Here is a 20,538-nt window from a genome sequence, read left to right as displayed (position 1 = left end):
GACTTACCAGGGTGGCTTGATTGAAGCTACATGATTACCTGGCGGAAAACAACGTCTGGTAGTAGTACTACTTCGTAGTAGGGCCATGTTGCAAGATCTCACCCGCCCTCCGCGCAGCGTTGGCGGCTTTCATTCTCCGCTTTTCATCGGCTTCATACTGCTCCCGTATGTGTTTGGCATGTCTTTGCTCTCTCTGCTCGAGTCTTTTCAGCCTCTCCCTCCGTCTCGCAGCGCGGCGTTGATCCTGGTCTTTTTCGTCTTGTGCTTCGCGAGCCAGGCTCTTCAGCTCGTCGGCCGACAAGACCCAAGGCTTGGATAAAGTGGATCTGCAAAAGCCGGTGCGTGACGAGATCAAGGCCATCTCGTGCGCAGTGTCCGGGAGCACGGTCAAACGGAGCAGTGTCAGTTGGCGCACGGAGCGGAAGGTCGAGAGGGTGCCTTTGGCCTGGACGACGGCGCCGACGTGGAGTTTGGATAGGGTTGCTTGAAGGAGGAGTTGTTCGGCGTCGGCATTAGCGTTGTCTTTGTCGTTGCGTGCTGCTCCTTCTATTTCTGTCGCAGTACTGGCAGATGTGATAGTGGTCTTAGGCTTGTCTTCCATGCCCGCACCAGCAGACTTGTTGTTATTGTTAGAGGGTGCATTGTAGGACGAGCGCAGCGGCAGATTGTGGGTTTGTTTTTCCTTTTCCGGTTTGCTGCACGTCACATCAATGGTCGCACCACTCCCATCGTCGACAGTGAACAACCAAAACTTTTCAAAGAAATCCTCAAACACCACGACCACGCCGACGACTTGGACGAATTGAATTGGATGGTTCAAGTAGAACAGTAGTAAGGGAGGCGGAGGAGGAAGACCACCACCGTAGGCTTGTCTGCGGTCTTCATTGTCGATGGTAGTGGTGGTAATGTCAGCGGCATACTTGTAGTTACGTTGGAGGACGCAATGGATCTCCCAGGCTGTCAGTTTGACCCATTTGAACCATGTTGCTGAGGCCTTGAAGGTGTAGGCTGGGTAGAATGTCGGCTGCGTTGGCGTTGCTTGGGACTTTTCTGAAGAATCTGTTGATTCCGAGTCAGAGTCAGAATCAGAGTCGGAGTCTGAGCCTGAATTGCTGTCGTCGACTACGTCCGTGCTTGGGCGGCGATTGCTGGCGACGGCTCCATTGGTTGTTCTGTGGTGATGTTTTGCGGTGTTGTTGATGCCATTGTCATTGTGCCGGCCTAAGGAAGCGTAGTGGAGGAGGTTAGGGTCAGGCGTATTCTTCTCATGGTGCCATCTTGGACGGGATGGCTGCGGCGGCATTCATCTGGCCCCCTCGACATGCGGTTGTGGAGGTTTGACCGGATTCAGAATGATGACGGAGTCGTGGTCACTGGTGAGTTACAACTGTACCTCCTGGTAGTCGGTGGTGCTGGTTGTAACGCGGCTTAAAGCGAACGCGGTTCAGCTTCGTTGCGAAAATCGGCGGGGAAGGGCACCGCGACCGGTGGCCAGTGAGCGTTGATCGGATTACATATGGCGGAGCAATCTGACCGTCGCGCAGCCTTCTTGGGGATAATAAAAGGAATGTTTGTGCAGTTTGTTACTGCGCAGATTAAAATGGGGCGGGAACTCCGGTCGGCTATCGCGGCACGAGTAGAAATCAAATCATCTGTCATGACGGCTGCTCATGACCATCTCGTCAGCCTTTCACTGCGTAAATCGACTGTCATTACCGCCGTTAATTCCTTAGTTGCCAGCAACCGCTAACCCACCTCCATCAAAAGTCCAATTCCTGCCAGTGATGCGCCATCATCTGCCATTTTTCCAATTTGATGGACTCTGCATTTCAAAGCCAGGCTCTTAACTGGAGCGATGACGGAGCCGTCATCGGTGGTCCATCGGCTACTACCTGGTAGTCGGAGTTTAGATCGACGTGCTTGTTTCTGTTAACCTTTTCTTTCTCCGCCATCGAACGTTGATATATATACCATATACCCCCTACCTCGGTACCTAATATCACTGTATATGCTTTGACTTTGTCGGTTATCTGGTTTCAGGAATTGGTTCACGATACAATTGGCTATCGTTCCTTGTCCATTAAGTATTTTCTAGAGGTTTCGTGCCGATTCAGGCCACAAGACTTCCGCCGCGTGGGCGCCAGCTATGCTGGCAAGCAGCATAAGAAAGGGGGTTCTGGTCAGCAGCGTTAGAACCTAGACTCGGATCTTAATGTCGAACAGTCCACCTCGGGGGGATCAACATGTCACCCAGATCCAACCGGACTTAACTGGCGCCAACTCCATTGCGTCTACACACGAGGACAACAACAACGATGCTTCTGATTCAAGGCGGAGACAGTCGAGCCATTCCTCCTCACCTCATGAGTCCAATGATGACCCAAGAGCGAGACATCATACTTCTCCTCGATCTATCAGTCATGGCAACTCGTTGGAGAGGACGTCGACCGCGCGGGATGTCACGCGACCATCGTACGACATGCAAGTTCAACGCACCACAACCAGCGCGTCCTGGGCTGGGCCGGTACATTCTGTCTTTACGAAGAATCAGAAACGATTCATAGTGTTTATGGCCGCATGGGCCGGGTTCTTCTCACCCGTATCGGCCAATATCTATTTCCCGGCCCTGAATCCGCTGGCACAAGACTTGCACGTGTCGGATACGCTCATCAACTTGACCTTGACGTCCTATATGATTTTTCAAGGACTGGCGCCGACATTCTTTGGAGACTTTGCGGATGCTGCGGGCCGGCGTCCTGCATATGCCGTCTGTTTTATTGTTTATATTGCCGCCAACATTGGCCTCGCTTTACAAAACAGCTATGCCGCTCTGTTTCTGCTCCGATGTCTACAGAGTAGCGGAAGCAGCGCCACGATTGCCATGTGCAGTGCGGTCGTGTCTGACATTGCCACGGCCGCCGAGCGCGGTAAATACATGGGCCTCACACTTGGCGGATCTCTCCTTGGTCCTGCCATTGGCCCTGTCATTGGTGGTCTGTTGGCCGAATATCTCGGCTGGAGAGCCATCTTCTGGTTCTTGGTCATTTTGGGCGCGGCATTTTTTGTGATTTTTGGCGTTTTCTTTCCTGAAACAGGTATGTATCCGTGCGATGCCTAACTTGTGCCATGCCTTTTCCTTTTTCTCCCCACAAACCGGAATTCAAAAGCTGATTGCAAAACGTGGCAGCCCGGAAGCATGTCGGTAACGGATCCATCCAACCACGGGGTTGGAACATGTCCTTGATGAACTATCTGGCAGTTCGAAAAGAGCGCCGCAAAAGGCTCGAAGAAGCAAAAGAAGCAGATCAAGACCAAGAGCAGGACCCATCATCATCCACCCCCGAAGTTGAACTACCCGAAAGACCCAAATTTCGATTTCCCAACCCCCTACGGTCGATGTACCTGATCTTCGACAAGGAGAACGCGCTTCTTTTGTTCTACAACGCATTTCTCTTCGCGGCCTTCTACGACGTCACGGCCGCCCTGCCTTCGCAACTGAAGATAATATTTGGATATTCCGAGCTCCAAATCGGTCTCTGCTATATCCCGTTTGGATTCGGATCCATGTGTGCGGCCTTGACTAATGGCCAACTGCTCGACCGCAACTTTGCCCGGTGGGCGAAGAAATTGGGGATGAAGATCAAAAAAGGGAGGAACCAAGACCTCAAGAATTTCCCCATTGAAAAGGCCCGCTTGGAAGTCGCCCTCCCTGCCGCCTACTGCTCCGCCGCTTTGGTCTGTGTGTTCGGCTGGATCTTACACATCAATGGTCCCTTGGCGCCTTTGCTCGTCGTGCTGTTTTTCACTAGCTTGTCCATGTCCGTCGCGTTCAATGTCACCAGTACTTTGCTGGTCGATTTCTACCCGAATTCCCCGGCCACCGCCACAGCGGCCAATAATGTCGTCCGCTGTCTCTTGGGTGCAGGGGCAACTGCCGCTGTCGTTCCGATGATTGATTCCATGGGTAGAGGCTGGACGTTTACTTTTTTGACGTTCTTTCTCGTTGCGACTTCCCCTATGTTGTGGTTGGTTTACTTCCGTGGTATGAAGTGGAGAAACGAACGGCTGCAGAAGGAAGAGCGAGCTGCAAAAATCAAGGAGGCGAATCAGAATTCGGGCGAGACTGGGACTGCAATGAACGACAGCAACAACGTCGGCAAGGAGGCCGAGGCTGTGGAAAGTAACAACACTTTTAACAACAATGAGCAACCACCCGTCGAAGGAAACATTTCAGAGATGGCGGGCGTGGTTGAGAAGGAAAGAGAGGAGGAAAAGCCGCACCCGCACTGAGCTGCGGATATCTGTGACGACCAGTTGAGCGATGCAACCACGAGCAAAGGTCGATAGCGATGGCTCTTACCAACCGGGAAAAACGTCACGAACAGTTCCACGTTCGCTCAAGGGTGCACCTCAGAAACCCAGTTGGATTCCAAGCACTTCAAGTTGTGCTTGGGTATTCTTGACCTGTGATTGATATCCTTGCTCTGTACCTGTTCACGCTGGGGCACTTGGTGACAACAAAGCTGAATGATGTCCGGTTGCGAAGACGTTATACATCTGATTTGGGATGATAGTTACGTGATCTATCCTATAGAGCGTGGAGCATTAGCATCAGGAATTTGAATTTCATGTTGGACAGATAGGAGAGTGGACGGACTTGGGTGAAAATATACACCCCACCGTACTGCGTTATCCTTACATACACAAATACAGTTTATCCGTGCCTGGAGACTACACATATGTCGCAAGCTTTCTGCCTTCCGGTGTCTCCCACCACATGGATTGGTGCAGATGCATCAAGTGACAAGTGGTCACATAATTGTAATCGTACTAGATAGTAGGAGAAGGATTTACATATAATAAAATGACAAAAGAAAAGGTGTTAAAATATTTCAGCGTCTGCAAATTCCTGAAAGGCGTCTATCATCCACTAGCAGGTACTGTAGGTAGTGTCGGTACATATGCATACCGTCACTTCGCCCAGCCCTCGAAGAGCCAACTGGAAGAGAAATACTGCCCTTGCTCCACTCAGCCTTGGGCCAGCGTAGGCTTAGGACATATGCATGACCCAAGCCACAGTAACATTTCTCCTTTGGCCCAAGAAGTTTTAGTTAGCAATGACGGTGATAGTCGCCTAGTTAAGGTAGGTATGGAGGCCGAAACCGAGAAAGAAAACATGATGATACCGACATTGATAGCACTTTTTGCAACCGTCACCGCGAACTAAGACCTCCCTTCCAACCCTCACAGTGGTCGAAGAGACTCTCCGGACACTCGGGGGTTTGCTTGTATCAGCAACAGTGCGTTTTCTGTGGCCACTGAAAGCAAATAAACGTACAGTTGCTGATACTATCAAAACCTCGAGTGTCCGGAGTGTTTCTTCGGCCACTGTGCCCCCTCCACCACGAGAAGGCCACCACACCCTTTGATAAGCCCTCCTCCGGGTGGGCAAATGGCAAATATCACCCACAGGTCCGTGCAATCTCCAGTGACTGCAAATTAGACCTTCTCGACGTTGACAGACCTTCTCTTCTCCATAGCCTCAAAAGTCTCAATGTCATGAAGATCGCCGATCACCGTACCACGCCTCTCATCAACGTATCCGATCTTGGTTTCACGGAACCCATCGAGCTCTTTCCTGCAGAGAGTATTCAAGTAGATCGGGAAGACGAAGCTGACGAAGAAGCCGGCCAAAGGCACACACATGGCCTTGTGGTAAGTCATGCTGTCGGCGGCTAGACCTGTTAGGGCTGGAAACAGGGCCCCACCAGAGACGCTAGCGACAATCCAGGAAGACCCTCGCTTCGTGTGTTTACCTAAACCCCTTATTGAAAGCACGAATATGGTTGGGAAGATCGCAGATTCGAAATAGAGTACTAACGAGAGCAACGCGACGCCGCCCTCGCCGTAGACGCCCATGGCGCAAGCAATGAAGATCATGATCATGGTCATGAAGATCATCAGCACGATCCTCGGCTTCATGAACATGAACAAGCCGGCCGCGGAGAATCGACCAATGGCGAATAGTGACTGACCAATGGCGTACCGGTCTGACGCCTGGGACTCCGTCAGACCGGCCGACTCTTGCGCGTAGCGGATGAACTGTGATGCCACTGCCACCTGGGCTCCGACGTAGGTGAATTGGGCGGCAACGCCGAAGAACAATTTATACTGTTTCCGCAATGGCTTCTCCTCGTACCCCGTCAAGTCGGCGCATTGTTCAGCTTGAAGGGCCATGTCGGCGTCGGTGACTTCGGGGATCGGGCTGAAGAAGAAGACCACGGCTAGCAGAAACACGAACGCGGCAATGCCCACGTAGGTCCACTGCACGTGGGACAGGTCGGTCGACTGCGTATTCTTGAAAAACACCCGCGAGGCCAACAGTGGAGCCACGACGGAGCCAATGGCCTGGAACGACTGGGAGAGCTCGAGGCGGAATTCTGACAGCCTGGGAGGGCCGCACGTTGCGATGAATGGGTTGGCAGACGTCTCCAACGTGCTGAGCCCCGATCCCACAATGAACAAACTGCCACAGAAGCCGCCGAAAGACTTGTAGACTGCAGAGGGCCAGAACATGAGGGCTCCGACGCCGTAGATGCAAAGGCCCGTGATGAATGTCCACCGGTAACCCCAGTGTCGGACAATCCAGCCAGAGTAGGTCAAGGGTCCGATGAAATATGCGCCAAAGTAAGAGCCTTGCAGCCCGCCAGCTTTGGCCGCCGTGATGTTGAGTGATGTCTGAAATTTGGCGTTGAGCACGTCCAGTAGTCCGTATGCGAAACCCCACAGGAAAAACAGCAACGTCACCAGCGTGATGGGGAAGATCGACTGTCGGACTGTAAGGGCGGATGCGCCTGTGAGTCCTTTGTTTTCGACGCTCCTCCTATGTTGACGGGCCATGCCGTCAGTAGCGGATGGCTGCCGTTCATTGATCATCTCATCGTGGTCCATGTCGATCACACTTGTCAACCGCCACAACTCTGAGTAACAAGACTGGGTTGACTATGCTTGGACGGGGTCGAGTTGGGTATGTGGGCCGTCTATTAAAGGGAAGTACCCAAATGTGCCAGAGGTCAAAGCTCCGGCTTGATTGAGATAGTAACTGAGATACAAGTTCACTTTGAAGAGTCGCTCGCAGGCCGCTTATGTAATTGGCGTGATTCTGTCTCACAATGGAAGCGAGAATAGATGTTGCCGATCGAGAAGTAATTTGCAAAGTGACTGACAAGCAAGCTTATATACATGGTGACTTGAAGACTCATTGCATGAGCGGGGAGGTTGGCTGCGTCACTGAGCACTGCTTTCTGAGTCGGTGCTCGTCAAATCCACTGATCGCTCATCCCTGCTCGTGTTCGGGCGGAGTGAGCATCAAAAATTCAGTGGTAAGTGGCAGGGTTCCAAAGGCAGAGTTCATCTCGACACGGTCTGGACGTAAGGTTGATCCAATAGCGACAAAGCGCATCAGGGAGTCTTCTCCTCAAGTGAGTGTGGTAGACAGGCTCACAGCCTAGACTGCGAATGGAGGGACACTCTTTATCCAAGGTGCCCCTGTCAGCCATCACCGTCAATTCGAGCGAGAGACGCTGATTGGCCGCTGGACACAAGGCTGGCCGCCGGAGCGGAGAAACCTTTCTCCCACGCTGGAGAGCTTCGGCGCTTTTCAGAAACCTCCTGATCATGCATTTGGCCGAACCACTCATGAGCAGGACAATACCCCACGACTGCACGCTTGATGGTCAGCTGGGAAACAAGAAGTCGATGTCCAGGATGACCGCAACCTAGCTCGCTCCTGTGGTGCTGGGCTGGATAAGACGTTTCTGGCTTTTCCTGTTATCTTTTCTGCTGTGGCTCTTTCTCCGGCGAATGAGCCGGTCAGGACATGGAAGACAGGAGGTGGGGGAAGTATCTGCGAAAAGCGAATATACTGTAGGTTGCAATCTTTAATTCGCTAACAAACGGACGCCTTGTATCACAGAACATTGATTTTGAACTCTTGAGTTTCCAAAAGAGACGAAGATGGTGTCCTACAACCCTTCTCGACCTGGGCACATGATCAGCCGTGAGTGTTGCAGGGCTTCATACAGGTACGCACAGGGTGGTAGGAGAGCCAGCTCTTCTACGTGAAAGTATAATTGTTATCCAAGCTGAAGGAAAATAAAATCCGGCGCTAGAACAGGGCCTGGAAGGGTCCGTAGTGTTGTTGCTGTCCATGACAGACATGCGATGTCGAGGGTGGAGCCGCGTGGGTAAGAGAAAGGCATCTGCGCCGCGAGTCCGAGGGCTTGTTTATTGGAGGTTGGCGTTTGCAGAATGCCAGTGGAGTGATGAAAAGGGGCTTCCACCTTCAGTTTCAATTTATGGGGAAACTTGTGGCTCCTGGGGTGAGCTTCGCGTAGTCAGCAGCCTGGATACTCTGTTCAAAGTTAGTCCGGCATCGCATAGCCCAGGTAGAGCGCCCACGGTTAAAATGCCCTAGTCGTGGCATTGTCAACGGGGGATGAAACGGAGTGGCCGGACCTTTTTCGTCTCCGCCTGTAGAACCGAATTTCGGTACTGTGTGGGTGAAACCCCCGACCACCTCAGTCGTTCGATTGTCATGATCTGTATTTGATCCCTTCGATCAACGATCTCCGAAAATGGAGCTCGCAAGGGCGCAACCTCGCGCTTTGCGATCGCTAGCACTGAAAGCACTCGGCAGGAGTACCGACAGAGTCTGCTGAAAGGAGCAGTACAGCGAGGTATCAATAATAAGATACCCGCAACTTTACTCATCCCCTTTCTTGTGCTTTTTGGCTTTAGGTGTTTCTTCTTCAGCGGAGGCTTTCCTCTTGGATTTCTTCTTTTGAGGAATATCCTCCTTGGGTGCGACGAAAGCTTGTTCACGCTCACGTTGTTTCTCTTCCTTCTTTGCCTTTTGTCTCTCCAGTCTCTCTTGCTCTTTAGCCCGCTCCTTCGCTTGCTTAGCGAGAAAGTATTCTCCACTTTCGATTTGCAAGTCAATCTTGCTCTTCTCACGGGGTGGAGGAAATGGTGTGTATGGCTTGCTGCTCTTGTCGGTGACCTTGAAAGGCTTGTGTCTCTTGCTCAATGTCTTCTTCTTGAAATGTGGCAGGAACCGATCCCAACTTTCATTTTTGAGAGCCGGGTCCTTGGCTAATTCTCGCTTGATCATGAGCTCTTTGACGTGATAAATGGGATGGATGTTGTTCATGCAGTCTTCGACCACTCTCCTCACTTCCTTCAGGCCCTTGTAACCGCCCATTGTGCTGACTGTGTTGCCTTGGACGAGAATGTAGGTGTTGGTGAGTAACTCCAGGGCTTTCAAGGTGGAGCCATTGGGACCAAGTAATCGTTGACGACGTTTGACAAACCGTTCTTTGTTCCGTACCAAATTTCGAATTTTGATGACATCGCAGGCCATATCATCTTGGAGAATTTTGAGAGCCTACGTGATGTGTCAGTCATAGAATAAGGTAGAGCACTCGGCCAACGCACCTGAGGAGCAGGGACGCTTCGAGCAAGCAGTTTGATGAGATCCCTAGCATCCAAAATAGCCGCGGGATCATATGTTTTGCGTGTTGTGCGGACTTCCATGCGGCCCTCAACCAAGTCCAGTGTGCATGCGATTCCTTTCTTTTCCAGTGCTTTGGTCACCAACGGCCACGCCTGCTTCAGATAGAGTTCGCGGTATTTGGGGAAAAGACAGGCAAATGAAGACTCTTCCGCAAAGGTTCCGCCGACATTGTGTTCAGGCTTGAATTCTTCGATCTAGATAAAAGCAACGTTAGTGGCGCACTGAGAGCGCGTTGCAGGCAGGCTATGAAGCGGGCACAAATCCTCACCTTCCACTTGTCAATGTCGTCGGTGTCCCAGGGTTTTTCTTTTTTATGTGTTGACGGCATGATTGCAGCAGCAAGTACGAGGTGGATTGTCCACTCAAGCGCTTCGTCTGCGGTCGAGGTGTAGGGCTGGTGTAAGGCTCATGCAGCCGCAGTTGTAGAAGCACGTCGGGAACTTTTTTCTGCAGGTTGCAGACTTGGAGTTTGACGGGCTCCACCGCCGCCTTCGCGTCCAGCCTGAGGTTTCTCCAAACTCGAAGAAGCAAGCGCCAAGCTCTGACTTCACGAGGCCGAATGACTTTTACGGGCCCGAACGTCGTCGATCTGGCGCGTCTCCTCGATCTCCGTCTGACCGCGGCCGCGCCCCATTTCTTCGAAACCCTTCGACAATTCCAAGGTCATGTTTTATTATTGTGTTTTACTACATAGTAGTCGTCGTATCATGTTACCTTTCCTCTTACGACTATCGACTGACTGCGGCAAGGTGCTTCACGTCAAGGACCTGCTACTGGGTTGTTAAAAAAAAAAGGGAAGCAATCGAGTCGTGGAATGCCCCTGGGTTCATTGTCATAGCATCATAGTCGCCTTGTTTCAGCGTCGTGGTCAGACAGCCATTAATACAGTAATATAAGTCTTTCTCGAGTCACTGCATGACAGAGACTCGAGCCTGGAAGTTAGGTACCTACCTAAGGTACGGGGTTTCAAGTGTCATGACCGCGCCGTTCGCTTGCGGAAGTCAGTTCGGATTGCAGGGGTCGGGATCGGTAGGTACTAGTCTTACCCAGCATTGGGCAGGAGATGAGGCCGGGAAATGCCCTTCAAGGGATGTCGTGCCAGTGCCAGTGGTTCAAACTGCAGACGTGATGATTGACTGGCTGCCACTGCCGTCTAGCAAATATGCCATGGCGACCATACATACTATGCAACAATGGTAGCCCGTCTACTCCTGCACCTGGTCTTGCTCAAACCACACGTCTATGCCCAACGAGCATCGCTCCTGCGCTCACTCCTGTGCACCCAAGTCTTCTTTCTGGTGTAAGCTCTCCTCTCCGTGTGTCTCTCTTTCTCTTTTCATCTCGCGGCTTTGATGCGGCGGCACTTGCGATGCCTCTTGGCCCAGGATCAAGCATGAAGCCCCGCGAGCACAGCGACATCAGCTTTTCAAACTGAAGACACCTTCCGCCCTTCGGCCATCTCCCTCAGACCTGAGTCGCCGCTCCCTCAAGCTCTGCATTCACCTGAAAAAGGCGCCGTGTGTAATGGACGGGCCGACGAATTACGTTCGGACCAAGTCGAAGATCTTTTCACCTTTGCGGTCCAAATATTCATCCTGGATAGTGCAAAATATTCGACGCGGAGACCAGTCGAGGAATCTGTCCCTTGAGGCGACATACTGTAGCCGATGCCGAGTATAGCTGCGGTTCCTTCCTTGCTGGTTCCGTTGTTAGCTCTGGACCAACACACTTGATGGCAGGCGAGCTGAGAAGAGCCTCCAAAATGATAGACGAGACCACCGCCCCTTACCTTCAGGGCATGTACACCGAAAGAAGACGTTCGCGGCTCAGGATGTTGTTGCCGAGCGTGGCGGACGGGACAATGCAATGGTGCCGTGGAACTTGGGTTGAACCATCATCCACACCATCAGCCAGGCCATGAGAAGAGGGAATTGTTGTACTTTGAATTGTGGTGTCGTAATACACGACATCCAGCCACTTCTCTCGGAGGTCGCTGCAATGTTGAGGAAGGACTTCAGGTAAGTATGCGGCAATCGTCTCCTCAACGCTGCCTGGTCTGAGGCCAGCGTCATTGAGGCCCAGCCATTGACCGGGAATAATATACTCTGCCAATAGCACCCTTTGTCCATGGAGGTCTTGCCATCTTGCCAAAAAAGAAAAGCACGCCAAAAAAGGCAAAAACTTTTGAACCATGCCTCGGCCTGGCAATTTCCTCCTTCTTAAGGTCTTCCATCCGAGGGGTGGAGCCAAGTGAAACCCCCGGTCGGTGCTGCGAAATCCACAAGATCTGCCCGGCCAACGGTGCCTCCTCGAGTCGGAGACACTCGCTCTTCTACCTTGTAGGTCCAGGGATTAGGCCCAGGGATTTTTCTCGAGAGAGCTCCTCTTACAATTTGGTTTAGTTTAAGACTTTGTGGATTTGGTAGCGCACCACCTTGCCTAAACGCCTAAGCCATCGGGCCTGGGTTTTGGCTCGGAGGATTGTCGAGGGAAAATTCTGTGCCTCAAATACTTAAGGGTATTGGAGGTGGGACCAAGTCAAGTGAGCTTGATGTGAAGACAACCGCAGTGGTCTGTTGTTGCCTGGGAGGCCTTCGGGATGAAAGCTGCATCGTCATGGTGTTGCTTCAGCCCATGGTCGCCAAACCGGAGAGACCAAGTGCGACGGCAATTCTACTGCTTCCGCCCAAAGACAGTGTACCTGTTCCAAAGGTCAGCCAGCTTCTCCAATTGGCATGTTCATGGGTCCCTGTACAGTCGGATATAGGGTTTGGCATTGACATTACCAAGTTCAGCGCATGCATGGTCCACGAGAACCTGGAACTCCTCGATGCTGCGCAATTGCCGATGGGTTATGGGGTACAATCCCAACGAGCGTACCAGGTCTCTCATGTTGGCTAGGTTGGCTTCGCCAATGCTTCGCTGGTGAGGATCTGTATTGATGAGAGGTGAGCTTGCGTCCTCTACAGCTAAGGACCTTGCAGAATATCTTCCTGTTGCTTACCGGCAGGCCAGGGACACGTCGCAATGTCCCTGACGTCTGTGCTCACATTGACAAACCCGGCCATGCGCAGCCAGGTCTCGCAGTCCTGCGTAACCCGCAAGCTCTTTTTGCCTTCTGGACGGGTCGCTAAACCAAGGGCCTGGGTATACAGCCTGCTCCATTCTTGGAGAGCTTGGAGGGCATCCATATCACCGATTTCGGAACGGAAATGAAGATCCCATTCTGTCAACTGAACCCAACCGTTCTTCCGCAGCAGGCTGCCAGTGATCAGTGTTCTTGTTGCGAGTCAATCTTGCGGTGGTTATTTACCGATGCATGTCCCGCAGGTAGTTCGGCCACCTGGTTGCCGCGATGCCACCGGCGACAAACCTCGAATGGATAAGGTCGAAGGTTCCCGGCTCGGCGAAGTCCATGCGCTCGTTGAGGTTGGCGATCTGGTGTCTGTTAGCTCTGGATGTGTGCAATTGATGGGGCCAGAAGGGCCTAGCAGAGTATCTTATCCCACAGTCAGGTCAAGTACAAGGTGATACTCTCAATCCTGGACACCAGCCACCGCTTAACCATGGGGTAATGGGGGCCATTACCTGGAGATCCATGTTGTCCGGTTGATCTGGAGGGGCCATCAAAGGACAAATATCGACTCCCATGACCTGTCATCTCAGCAGCGGCTCCGCAGAATCATGCAATGCATTCCTCACTGTGCAATTTGGATCATATTCTGCAAGATCGGATGCCCAATTTCCTGAGCCAAAGCCGCAATCAAGTATTGACTCTGGATCTTGGATGAAATTTGGGTGCAACGAGTTATCCCAATCACGGTATATCATCTTCATCATTTCATGCTGATCCCTCAGTCGAGTTTCTTCCTCCTTTATGGTGCTGTATTAGCTCAGGATCCAAAGATGATGCGTTCGAGGTCAACTGACCAGATCAATGGGAGCAAGATAGGCTTCACGCCTCAAGGCGTAATCTTGATACTCTCGGTCGTGGTACGTGATCTTTCTGTTGTATCGTTCGCCGTTGAAGGACCTGTATCTACTTTCAGCATGTAATCGAACTGGAATTGTCGGGATTCTGACTCGGCCGCCATAGTCGTCAAAGCAACTGTCACCCTTTCTGATGGAGCACGTTCGAAAAGACCGTCGAAGCTCTGCCGTCGACCATGAAATCCAGCAACAGCGGATGTCCTGGACTTATGTTCCAAGTTCAAATGTGCAATGAGAACACTAGCATCTAGCAACCAATGCTGGCTCTCTGAGAAAGGGCACAGTCAAAACGCACCGACAAGGACAAGAGCCATTGCACCTGACGCACTTAGGGCTGCTCTGACCAATTCCACACGAGAGCGCAAGGAGCTGAAAACGTGGCACAACTAATATGTCGTCTCTTCAAAACCCTTGCTAAGAACGAGGGCTCCGTCAAAGCGGAGAAGAGTCAATCCACATGTTGAATCCACCATATAACTGCCAGCATCTAAAGAAGCGGGCGCCTTGCAGAAACCCACCCGCGCGGTTGACCAGCAGGGCTGTTCCGGTTCCAGGGCCGAACCCAGCCTATGGCCGTGGGTCCATGGAGCAAGCAAGTGGGAGGGCGAACGACATGGATACAGCAGTTCGCAATATGACTCTCTTCGAGTGGCTTGCACTAGAGAGTCTGTCCTTGGCACCAATCCTGCCAACTGTGCAGGCTATAAGATGATGACTTGTTACCCGCTTGTTCCACGTACCAAAGAGATGGGACCAGTTTCAGGGATGGTTTGCAGCAGATTCGAGAAGGAAAGTGACGGCTTAGATGTCTTGGGCATGGAAACTGCGGTCCTTTCCTTTTCAAGATTGGCCTACTAGGGTTCTTGGGCACATGCCCAATATTTGTGTGACCCTGCTGGCCAGCTTCACTGCAGGGTTACCTCATTCGACATCAGACAGACTCCTAAGAGCCTGGAGCTCGGGAGAAGTCCGTTCGACGGGCTGAGAACCGCCGAATTGTCCATGCTGGGCGCTCAAGCAAGCGGCCACTTTCGAGCAACAGAATCTCGCCAGGAACGAACCTGATTTGTCCACGTCAGAGCGTTACGAGCGCCCCAATGGGACAGGTGCTTCGACTATGCGACTATAGTCAGACAAGGTACTGTACCAGTGCGCTGGCGAACCTTCTTTTCTCAGCCTATTACATTTTATCCTAGGTCATTGGCAGTCTCATCACGCGAGTGATGGCCCTTTTCCGCAAACTTTGCTTGAACTCGGCCGGTGACCGACCGGCGGACGATGAGGCTACTTGTCCTTGTTACAGTCCCCAGACGTACCCGGCTTTACCCTCCTCTGCAAGCCCAAGCCATGAGGTTGGCATTTGTATCCAAAGTTCGCTTTCGCTAGTCTGCAGGGATCACGGACAGGCCTTTCCGCGAATAAATTAACCACCACTCCATCCGGGCAACTTCAATAGCATTGCCGACATACCCATGGAGCTTTAAGTTCGGCCACGGTGGGGACTACTGTATAACCTACGGTAAGCTCCGGCACAGAACGGGCTACCACGAAACCACGATTGACTTATGAATTCCTCCTCATGTCAGTTGTTTCTACGACAACGGGAACTGCAAGGACACTTGCGCAAGTCGCCTAATTGATACATCCTAATTATAAGCAGCTTCTCGCACCTCCACTGGAGTCACCTCTCGTTCAGAGATGACTCTATTCCCAATACTGCCATCAAGTCTTGACACGGCTAAACTTTCTTTCTTTTCTTCTCTCTGTAGCCAGATCTGCTTGAGGTGGGACGGGACCTAGACTTCCGTTCCTTCGGCGACTCCACCAGACACTCGTGCCTTGTTCCGCACACCGATTGTGCTTTTGAGCTATCTCACAAGAAAACTGGAAGAGGCTTGTGGAGACTCCTGGACACGTGTTTGGCCCCAGTCCAGCAACCGGCACCCGCAATCATATTGGACCCGCTGGGGGTTGATACCACACGCCCAATGATGAGATTGCAAACTGTCAGAAAACACACCGTCAGAACTCTGAATGCCACCTCTCTCGAATAATGGCTGGTCGACCGGCGAACACTCTGGAAATCTGGAGTACGAAAAGAGAAAAATGGCATTGGAACGGCGGCGACACGGCTCGAACACCTCCGAGTGACCCTAGACACTCAAAGATTCTGTAGATGGGCCAACACAGGTACATTCTAGCCGCTTTTGCGAGAGGATCTATAGACGATCTTGATACTAAATGACTCAAGAGCGCCGGGAAACTTTTGCGGACGACTGGCTTGTACCTGGCGACGAGCGGGTCGTGCCGTCGAAGAGCCACGACCGCATCGTGGTCAACTTTATACACCTTTTTTATACTCATCGACCCTGGCAGGGGTAAACGTTCATGGCCGCCTGACTAGTATTGGCGGCTAGAAAGAAACGGCGCCACTTCCAGAAGCGAAGGAACCACTCTGCTGGTACCGTGCTTTCTCACCGAGACAGATGTGATAGACTTTACTGCTCCGAAGCACCCGGTGAAGATGGGTCAAAGAGACTGCAGTGTGCTCAATTTACGTCGGCATGGCCTTCCCTTTGCCACAATTACGAACCCGAGGCGGTAGTACGAAGCGACCAAAATGTTTGACAAGGCTCACAGAGTCACAGCCAGCAGCTGGGAGCTGCCGGGCCCTGACCATACTAGTAGCTGGTATGTTACAACGTCAAGCTACTAAATCATCTATTATTCGGAACGCATCGTCAGTGCCAAGCTCGTCACGAAGACTTGCCCACATTCTTTTTCATTGTGCGGATCTGAGTCTCAAGATTTTCATTTCGCTCCGAGAGCAATAGAGCTAGGGTTGCATTTCAAGCTGGTTTTTCAAAGTGTTGCAACTTTCACACCGACTCGGTGGATATTTTCCGGAGAGCAAGTTCCCTCCTGTACGACGTAGGAAGGGCGTCACCGGTTTCCGGCTTTTTCTCTTCCATATCCAAGACTTCTTCTTGTTCGTGGGCGATTTCTGACAGCGACGCGGAAGGTCACGTCCCGACGGTATGGCACGCTAGGCTAAAGCCCGGACCGAAAGCGCTGCCCGTCATTGGACTATCCGGGTTTAGTGGGCATCACAGCCTCCTCAGGCCCCCCCTGTCCCGTGCCACATCTGCGAACCGGCTCGCAGATGGCCCAGGCAGGAAACGGGACGTCTTTGGCGGGTATGCCCACATTGTTGTGGTCCTACGCAAGGCCGCGAAGCGGATACGCCTGTTCTTTCAGCCGTGGAGCGTACAGTATCCCTTCTGCCAGGTCAATCACAGCCAGTTCGGGTGATTGCGCCGAAGCGGGCAACAGAATGGAAACTTAATCATGACCAGCTACGGAGCACGACTGTTGAAAGCAGAGACGGGGGCGTTGAAGAGCGGCCGCTGAAGCTTTGACCTCTAGTTCAACCCGATAGCCAACCCGATGCAAACGACCTCACGGCGGTCGTTCCGTCAACATCTGAAGACTGTTTCAGACGTTGCTTTTGGGATCCCGACAGGGCTGCGCCCCATCCCCTTATTTCGCTTTTCCCATGGTCGACCTAGCAACTCCTACCGAGACGGTGAGTCCCTGCACCGTCTGCCTTGTTATCCTCCGAGCCCGTCGCCCATTAGGACGATTCGACCGATGGGCCGTCAACATGTGGCGCAAGAAAGGGCCTATAGTTTTGAAGACCAGAAGTTGAAGAGAACTCGCTGACAGAAGTCTTCCGTCCATGGTAATACCGGCTTCATCAGTTTCTGAACAGTCGGGATCGCAATGCTGATGTCCCGGAGTTAAAACGTTACCGAGACGAGGCCGTCTGGAGTCTGGGATCAAATTCAACCACCCGTTCTCCTGCTTGTCCTCGAATCATCACACATCGAACAAGCTCAGGTTCAACGCGATCTTCGAACCGACCAGAGAGGTTTACTTGCGCGTTCCTCAAGCTCCTAGGGCGTACAGCACGACTCCAAATGTTGGCGAGCCGGTATTCACCAGGTGGCTGCACCGAACGGGTGCAGTGTCCAAGCTCAGCAACTGCTCACCCACTGTCTCCACTTCAACGTGCCTTGGTACGTTTCAGTACTTCGTGACCCGCCTGAAGCGAGGGTGCATTGGGCGCTCTCTGCCCTGGTTCATTACCCATTTGTAGTCCTGGATCTATCAAGCAATCTGGCGGAACACCCGATAATATCGGTTGTTGATCTGGTGCCTGATGTTTCTAGTTTACTACGACTCTCAGAGCAGAGGCCAGGGATGACCATATGTGGATGCCGGAGCACGCATTCCAGAAACAGTTGCATTTTTCTAGCTCGGAGCGAGACGTTTTGACCTCCCCATCGTGTCCGCTGGCGGTAACATTTAGTCCAACACTGATATGCATGGTTTTCTATTGATTTATCTTCAGCATGACTTACTCGCCGTGTCAGAAGTTCAGAGCTGTTTTCTAAACGAGTCCTCGCGGTAAGTCTGGCATTGAGTCTTACCTCAGTCTGTTTCAAGACAAACGCTGGAAGGATACAGCCATGCTGATATGAATCGTCCCAAAGCTCCGCTTGTATGGTGGAGATGGCATCTTCCCTGGTTTTTTGTGAGTGCTGCTATACATAATAATCGTCTCAGGTCAGCACGATGATTTGATTATTCCAATGATATGGGCCTGTGTTTCTGGATGAAATTCCTCCTGCTATCTCCGCATATGTCAGCTGTTCAATCAAGCTTTCCGCCAGCTTACTTGCCCAAGCGGTGTGCGATGCCGCCTTCGCTGCTGTTAGGTGAGGCAGGGCATCGTCCGGAGCTGTGGTTGGCCTATCTTTATCACTTCTTCGGGTATTGCAAGGCCGACGAAACGCCCACCTTACAAGAGCGGCTGCCGTCTGTGTCATCGGCTTCTTGCCGCCCGCGGCCCTGGTTGGCACACAGAAACTTCCTGAGAACAATTTGAACCTCGCTTTCAACGGTGATGACCAAGAGCTTCGACACCGTGTCCTGCAGCACACTGCAAGATACCTGAGATTGACTTCCGCGGACCTCGGCCTTCCCCGGACATACCACGCTGTACTTTGGTATCTAGGAAGTACCTACTGTATCTGGCCCTGCATCTATTTCCGGCCCAATCCATCCCTCAACATCACCCTCCTACTTTGGACCAGTACATGTAAGGTAGGCAGGGATGGCGGATGGTGGATGTAATGCTGACTGGCTAGTTTCCGCACCCAAAAATATATCCCTGTATCTGGAATACCACGGGAGTGTATTCCAGGCTTGTTCTTGAGTTAAACAGCCCCAAGCTTTACCAAGCATTCGGTACACTATGCGTGCTTACGCGTAAATAGGTACCTATTGTGGTAATGCTTGCTTGCCAGATTCGGAGTTTATCCGCGAGATGACTGTCAGCTGTATTGCACAGCCTGCCTACCACGAAAAAATACTGGCTATTCAACGCAGCCTTGTCTTGCTCCACCATATCAGCAGAGCACCCAGCCCCCAGCCTTGTATGTGGTGCACAGGTACCAAGTGATTGAGCGACCAAATTTGGCGCACAGTCGCCGCTCAGACCATGTCTTCCTTGGACAAAAATATCACGGACAATCGGCTCACAGTCCCAGCCGCATTCGTTCCATCTCGACCTCGGGCTCGCGATCAGCTTACAATGATCGGTATGACCGGTTGCTTTAGACTAATGCCGATTGCGGCGCATGAGAGCTGACCAGTACCCGTCTTAGAGGAGACTTAGCGGTCATGGCCGGATTGCAGCACCTTTTCGTGAGTTCAGCTGCATCCTACGGCCTGCTTCCAGCGGTGCAAAGTCTGGAGTGGAGTTTGTGAGGACAGTCTCGAGTAAACATATATAAGAGGTGTGATGCCGTCTCAGAGTACACATTCAATCGTACAGACAAACAAACAGTCACACAACCAAGACTCACAGACTCACCGTACAGCAGCCAATCTTCTTCTTTTATACTTGTCAAATCAACGAGCTGAACATACCCGACACAATGAAATCATTCGTGGCCGCATCTCTCCTCGCCCTCATCACCGCCTCAGTCGCGGCACCTTCGGCGACCTCATCATCGAGACTTCGATTCGGAAAGCGCAACAGCCCCAACGGTTGCGGCGCCGACCCGGGTCCGCAGGCAGTGATTGACGCGATCAACGCATGGAACTCGGACGTCCAGACAGTCAATGCATTCCTCGAAGCGGCACCGACCTTGGACGCCGTCGGCATCGACTTGCATATTGAAAATGTGTTGAATGCGGCCCAAGACGAACCGAACCAGCTGCAGGTGCTGGCGTGCAACGAGGGCGTCACACCCGGCACAGCGGCGCAAGCGGCCGCAGACGACTTGTTCAACGGGTTCGGAAACAACGTCTTGACCCCGCTAGGCAACATCCTGGCCAACTCGGGCGACACCGCCGTCGTCCATGCCAATCTGGATACGATCAACCAGTTCCGCTGCTGTAATGTCCTCCCTGACTTGGATACTTTGTGGACTGCCACGGCCACCGATGAGGGCGTGGCTAACGTCGTTCCCCTTGCGCCTCCGCGACCTACTACTTGTGCTGCCATCACCTGTTGAAGGGTGATTGATTGATTAAGGCCTAGTAAGATGGATCTGTTGCTAGAAGAGAGATAATTGTGGGTGGCAAACATGGTTGTGCTTGGTTTGTGTTTTGCATTGCGAAGACTGAAGACTTTGAACGCGATCACTTTAAGTTGGGTTCGAGGAGCTGGGGCCTTGAGAGAAAGGGGCATGGAGGCTATCTGTCCTCGTCCATTCGCTCTTTATGGGTTTTAATTAGAATTAGTATTGGCTCTACATTAGTATTGTATGGACATATCGTCGTCGTTATCAAATCGTTCAACTCAAGCTGGATAGGGGTTGCGCTTTTGCCCTGATACTCTTGCGACTGAGTGACTTATTATCACACGTTGAACAGTCGATACTTACCAGGTACTAGCATGA

At 52.1% G+C, this 20,538-nt stretch overlaps 6 protein-coding genes across 6 annotated transcripts; 2 read left to right on the top strand and 4 right to left on the bottom strand.

Moving 5' to 3' along the window:
- Positions 1-67: 67 nt before the first annotated feature.
- Positions 68-983, bottom strand: HMPREF1120_02489 (uncharacterized protein; the record flags this gene model as incomplete). The annotated part of the gene is made up of 2 exons (XM_009156532.1): positions 68-872; positions 931-983. 2 exons carry the CDS (start codon positions 981-983, stop codon positions 68-70), a joined length of 858 nt encoding a protein of 285 aa, XP_009154780.1.
- An 806-nt stretch (positions 984-1,789) lies between these two features.
- On the top strand, positions 1,790-4,879 carry HMPREF1120_02488 (citrate synthase). The gene is made up of 2 exons (XM_009156531.1): positions 1,790-3,095; positions 3,188-4,879. The coding sequence occupies exons 1-2, from the start codon at positions 2,213-2,215 to the stop codon at positions 4,288-4,290; spliced, it is 1,986 nt and encodes a 661-aa protein (XP_009154779.1). The 5' UTR covers positions 1,790-2,212; the 3' UTR covers positions 4,291-4,879.
- A 620-nt stretch (positions 4,880-5,499) lies between these two features.
- HMPREF1120_02487 (MFS transporter, FHS family, L-fucose permease) lies at positions 5,500-6,951 on the bottom strand (the record flags this gene model as incomplete). Its single annotated transcript, XM_009156530.1, has 1 exon — positions 5,500-6,951. One exon carries the CDS (start codon positions 6,949-6,951, stop codon positions 5,500-5,502), a length of 1,452 nt encoding a protein of 483 aa, XP_009154778.1.
- Positions 6,952-8,764: 1,813 nt separating this feature from the next.
- On the bottom strand, positions 8,765-9,902 carry HMPREF1120_02486 (ribosomal RNA assembly protein KRR1; the record flags this gene model as incomplete). Its single annotated transcript, XM_009156529.1, has 3 exons — positions 8,765-9,445; positions 9,496-9,768; positions 9,843-9,902. The coding sequence occupies 3 exons, from the start codon at positions 9,900-9,902 to the stop codon at positions 8,765-8,767; spliced, it is 1,014 nt and encodes a 337-aa protein (XP_009154777.1).
- Positions 9,903-10,205: 303 nt separating this feature from the next.
- On the top strand, positions 10,206-20,495 carry HMPREF1120_02484 (uncharacterized protein). The gene is made up of 6 exons (XM_009156527.1): positions 10,206-10,603; positions 10,732-12,286; positions 12,365-15,754; positions 15,816-18,034; positions 18,121-19,230; positions 19,297-20,495. The coding sequence occupies exon 6, from the start codon at positions 19,570-19,572 to the stop codon at positions 20,149-20,151; it is 582 nt and encodes a 193-aa protein (XP_009154775.1). The 5' UTR covers positions 10,206-10,603; positions 10,732-12,286; positions 12,365-15,754; positions 15,816-18,034; positions 18,121-19,230; positions 19,297-19,569; the 3' UTR covers positions 20,152-20,495.
- Positions 12,248-13,668, bottom strand: HMPREF1120_02485 (uncharacterized protein; the record flags this gene model as incomplete). Its single annotated transcript, XM_009156528.1, has 8 exons — positions 12,248-12,275; positions 12,330-12,507; positions 12,579-12,835; positions 12,888-13,012; positions 13,163-13,228; positions 13,277-13,447; positions 13,505-13,607; positions 13,658-13,668. The coding sequence occupies 8 exons, from the start codon at positions 13,666-13,668 to the stop codon at positions 12,248-12,250; spliced, it is 939 nt and encodes a 312-aa protein (XP_009154776.1).
- Positions 20,496-20,538: the final 43 nt, after the last annotated feature.

This window comes from Exophiala dermatitidis (assembly GCF_000230625.1).
Source record: "Exophiala dermatitidis NIH/UT8656 unplaced genomic scaffold supercont1.2, whole genome shotgun sequence".
Lineage (NCBI taxonomy): Eukaryota > Fungi > Ascomycota > Eurotiomycetes > Chaetothyriales > Herpotrichiellaceae > Exophiala > Exophiala dermatitidis.
The sequence above is the reverse complement of the archived record's forward strand: the minus strand, read 5'-3'. Positions and strand labels throughout refer to the sequence as shown.

Excerpts from the sequence above, each read along its gene's own strand:
- HMPREF1120_02484 (XM_009156527.1), top strand. The coding sequence starts at position 19,570 with ATGAAATCATTCGTGGCCGCATCTCTCCTCGCCCTCATCACCGCCTCA.
- HMPREF1120_02488 (XM_009156531.1), top strand. The coding sequence starts at position 2,213 with ATGTCGAACAGTCCACCTCGGGGGGATCAACATGTCACCCAGATCCAA. Across the intron at positions 3,096-3,187 it reads CGTTTTCTTTCCTGAAACAG|CCCGGAAGCATGTCGGTAAC; the intron begins GTATGTATCCGT and ends AAAACGTGGCAG.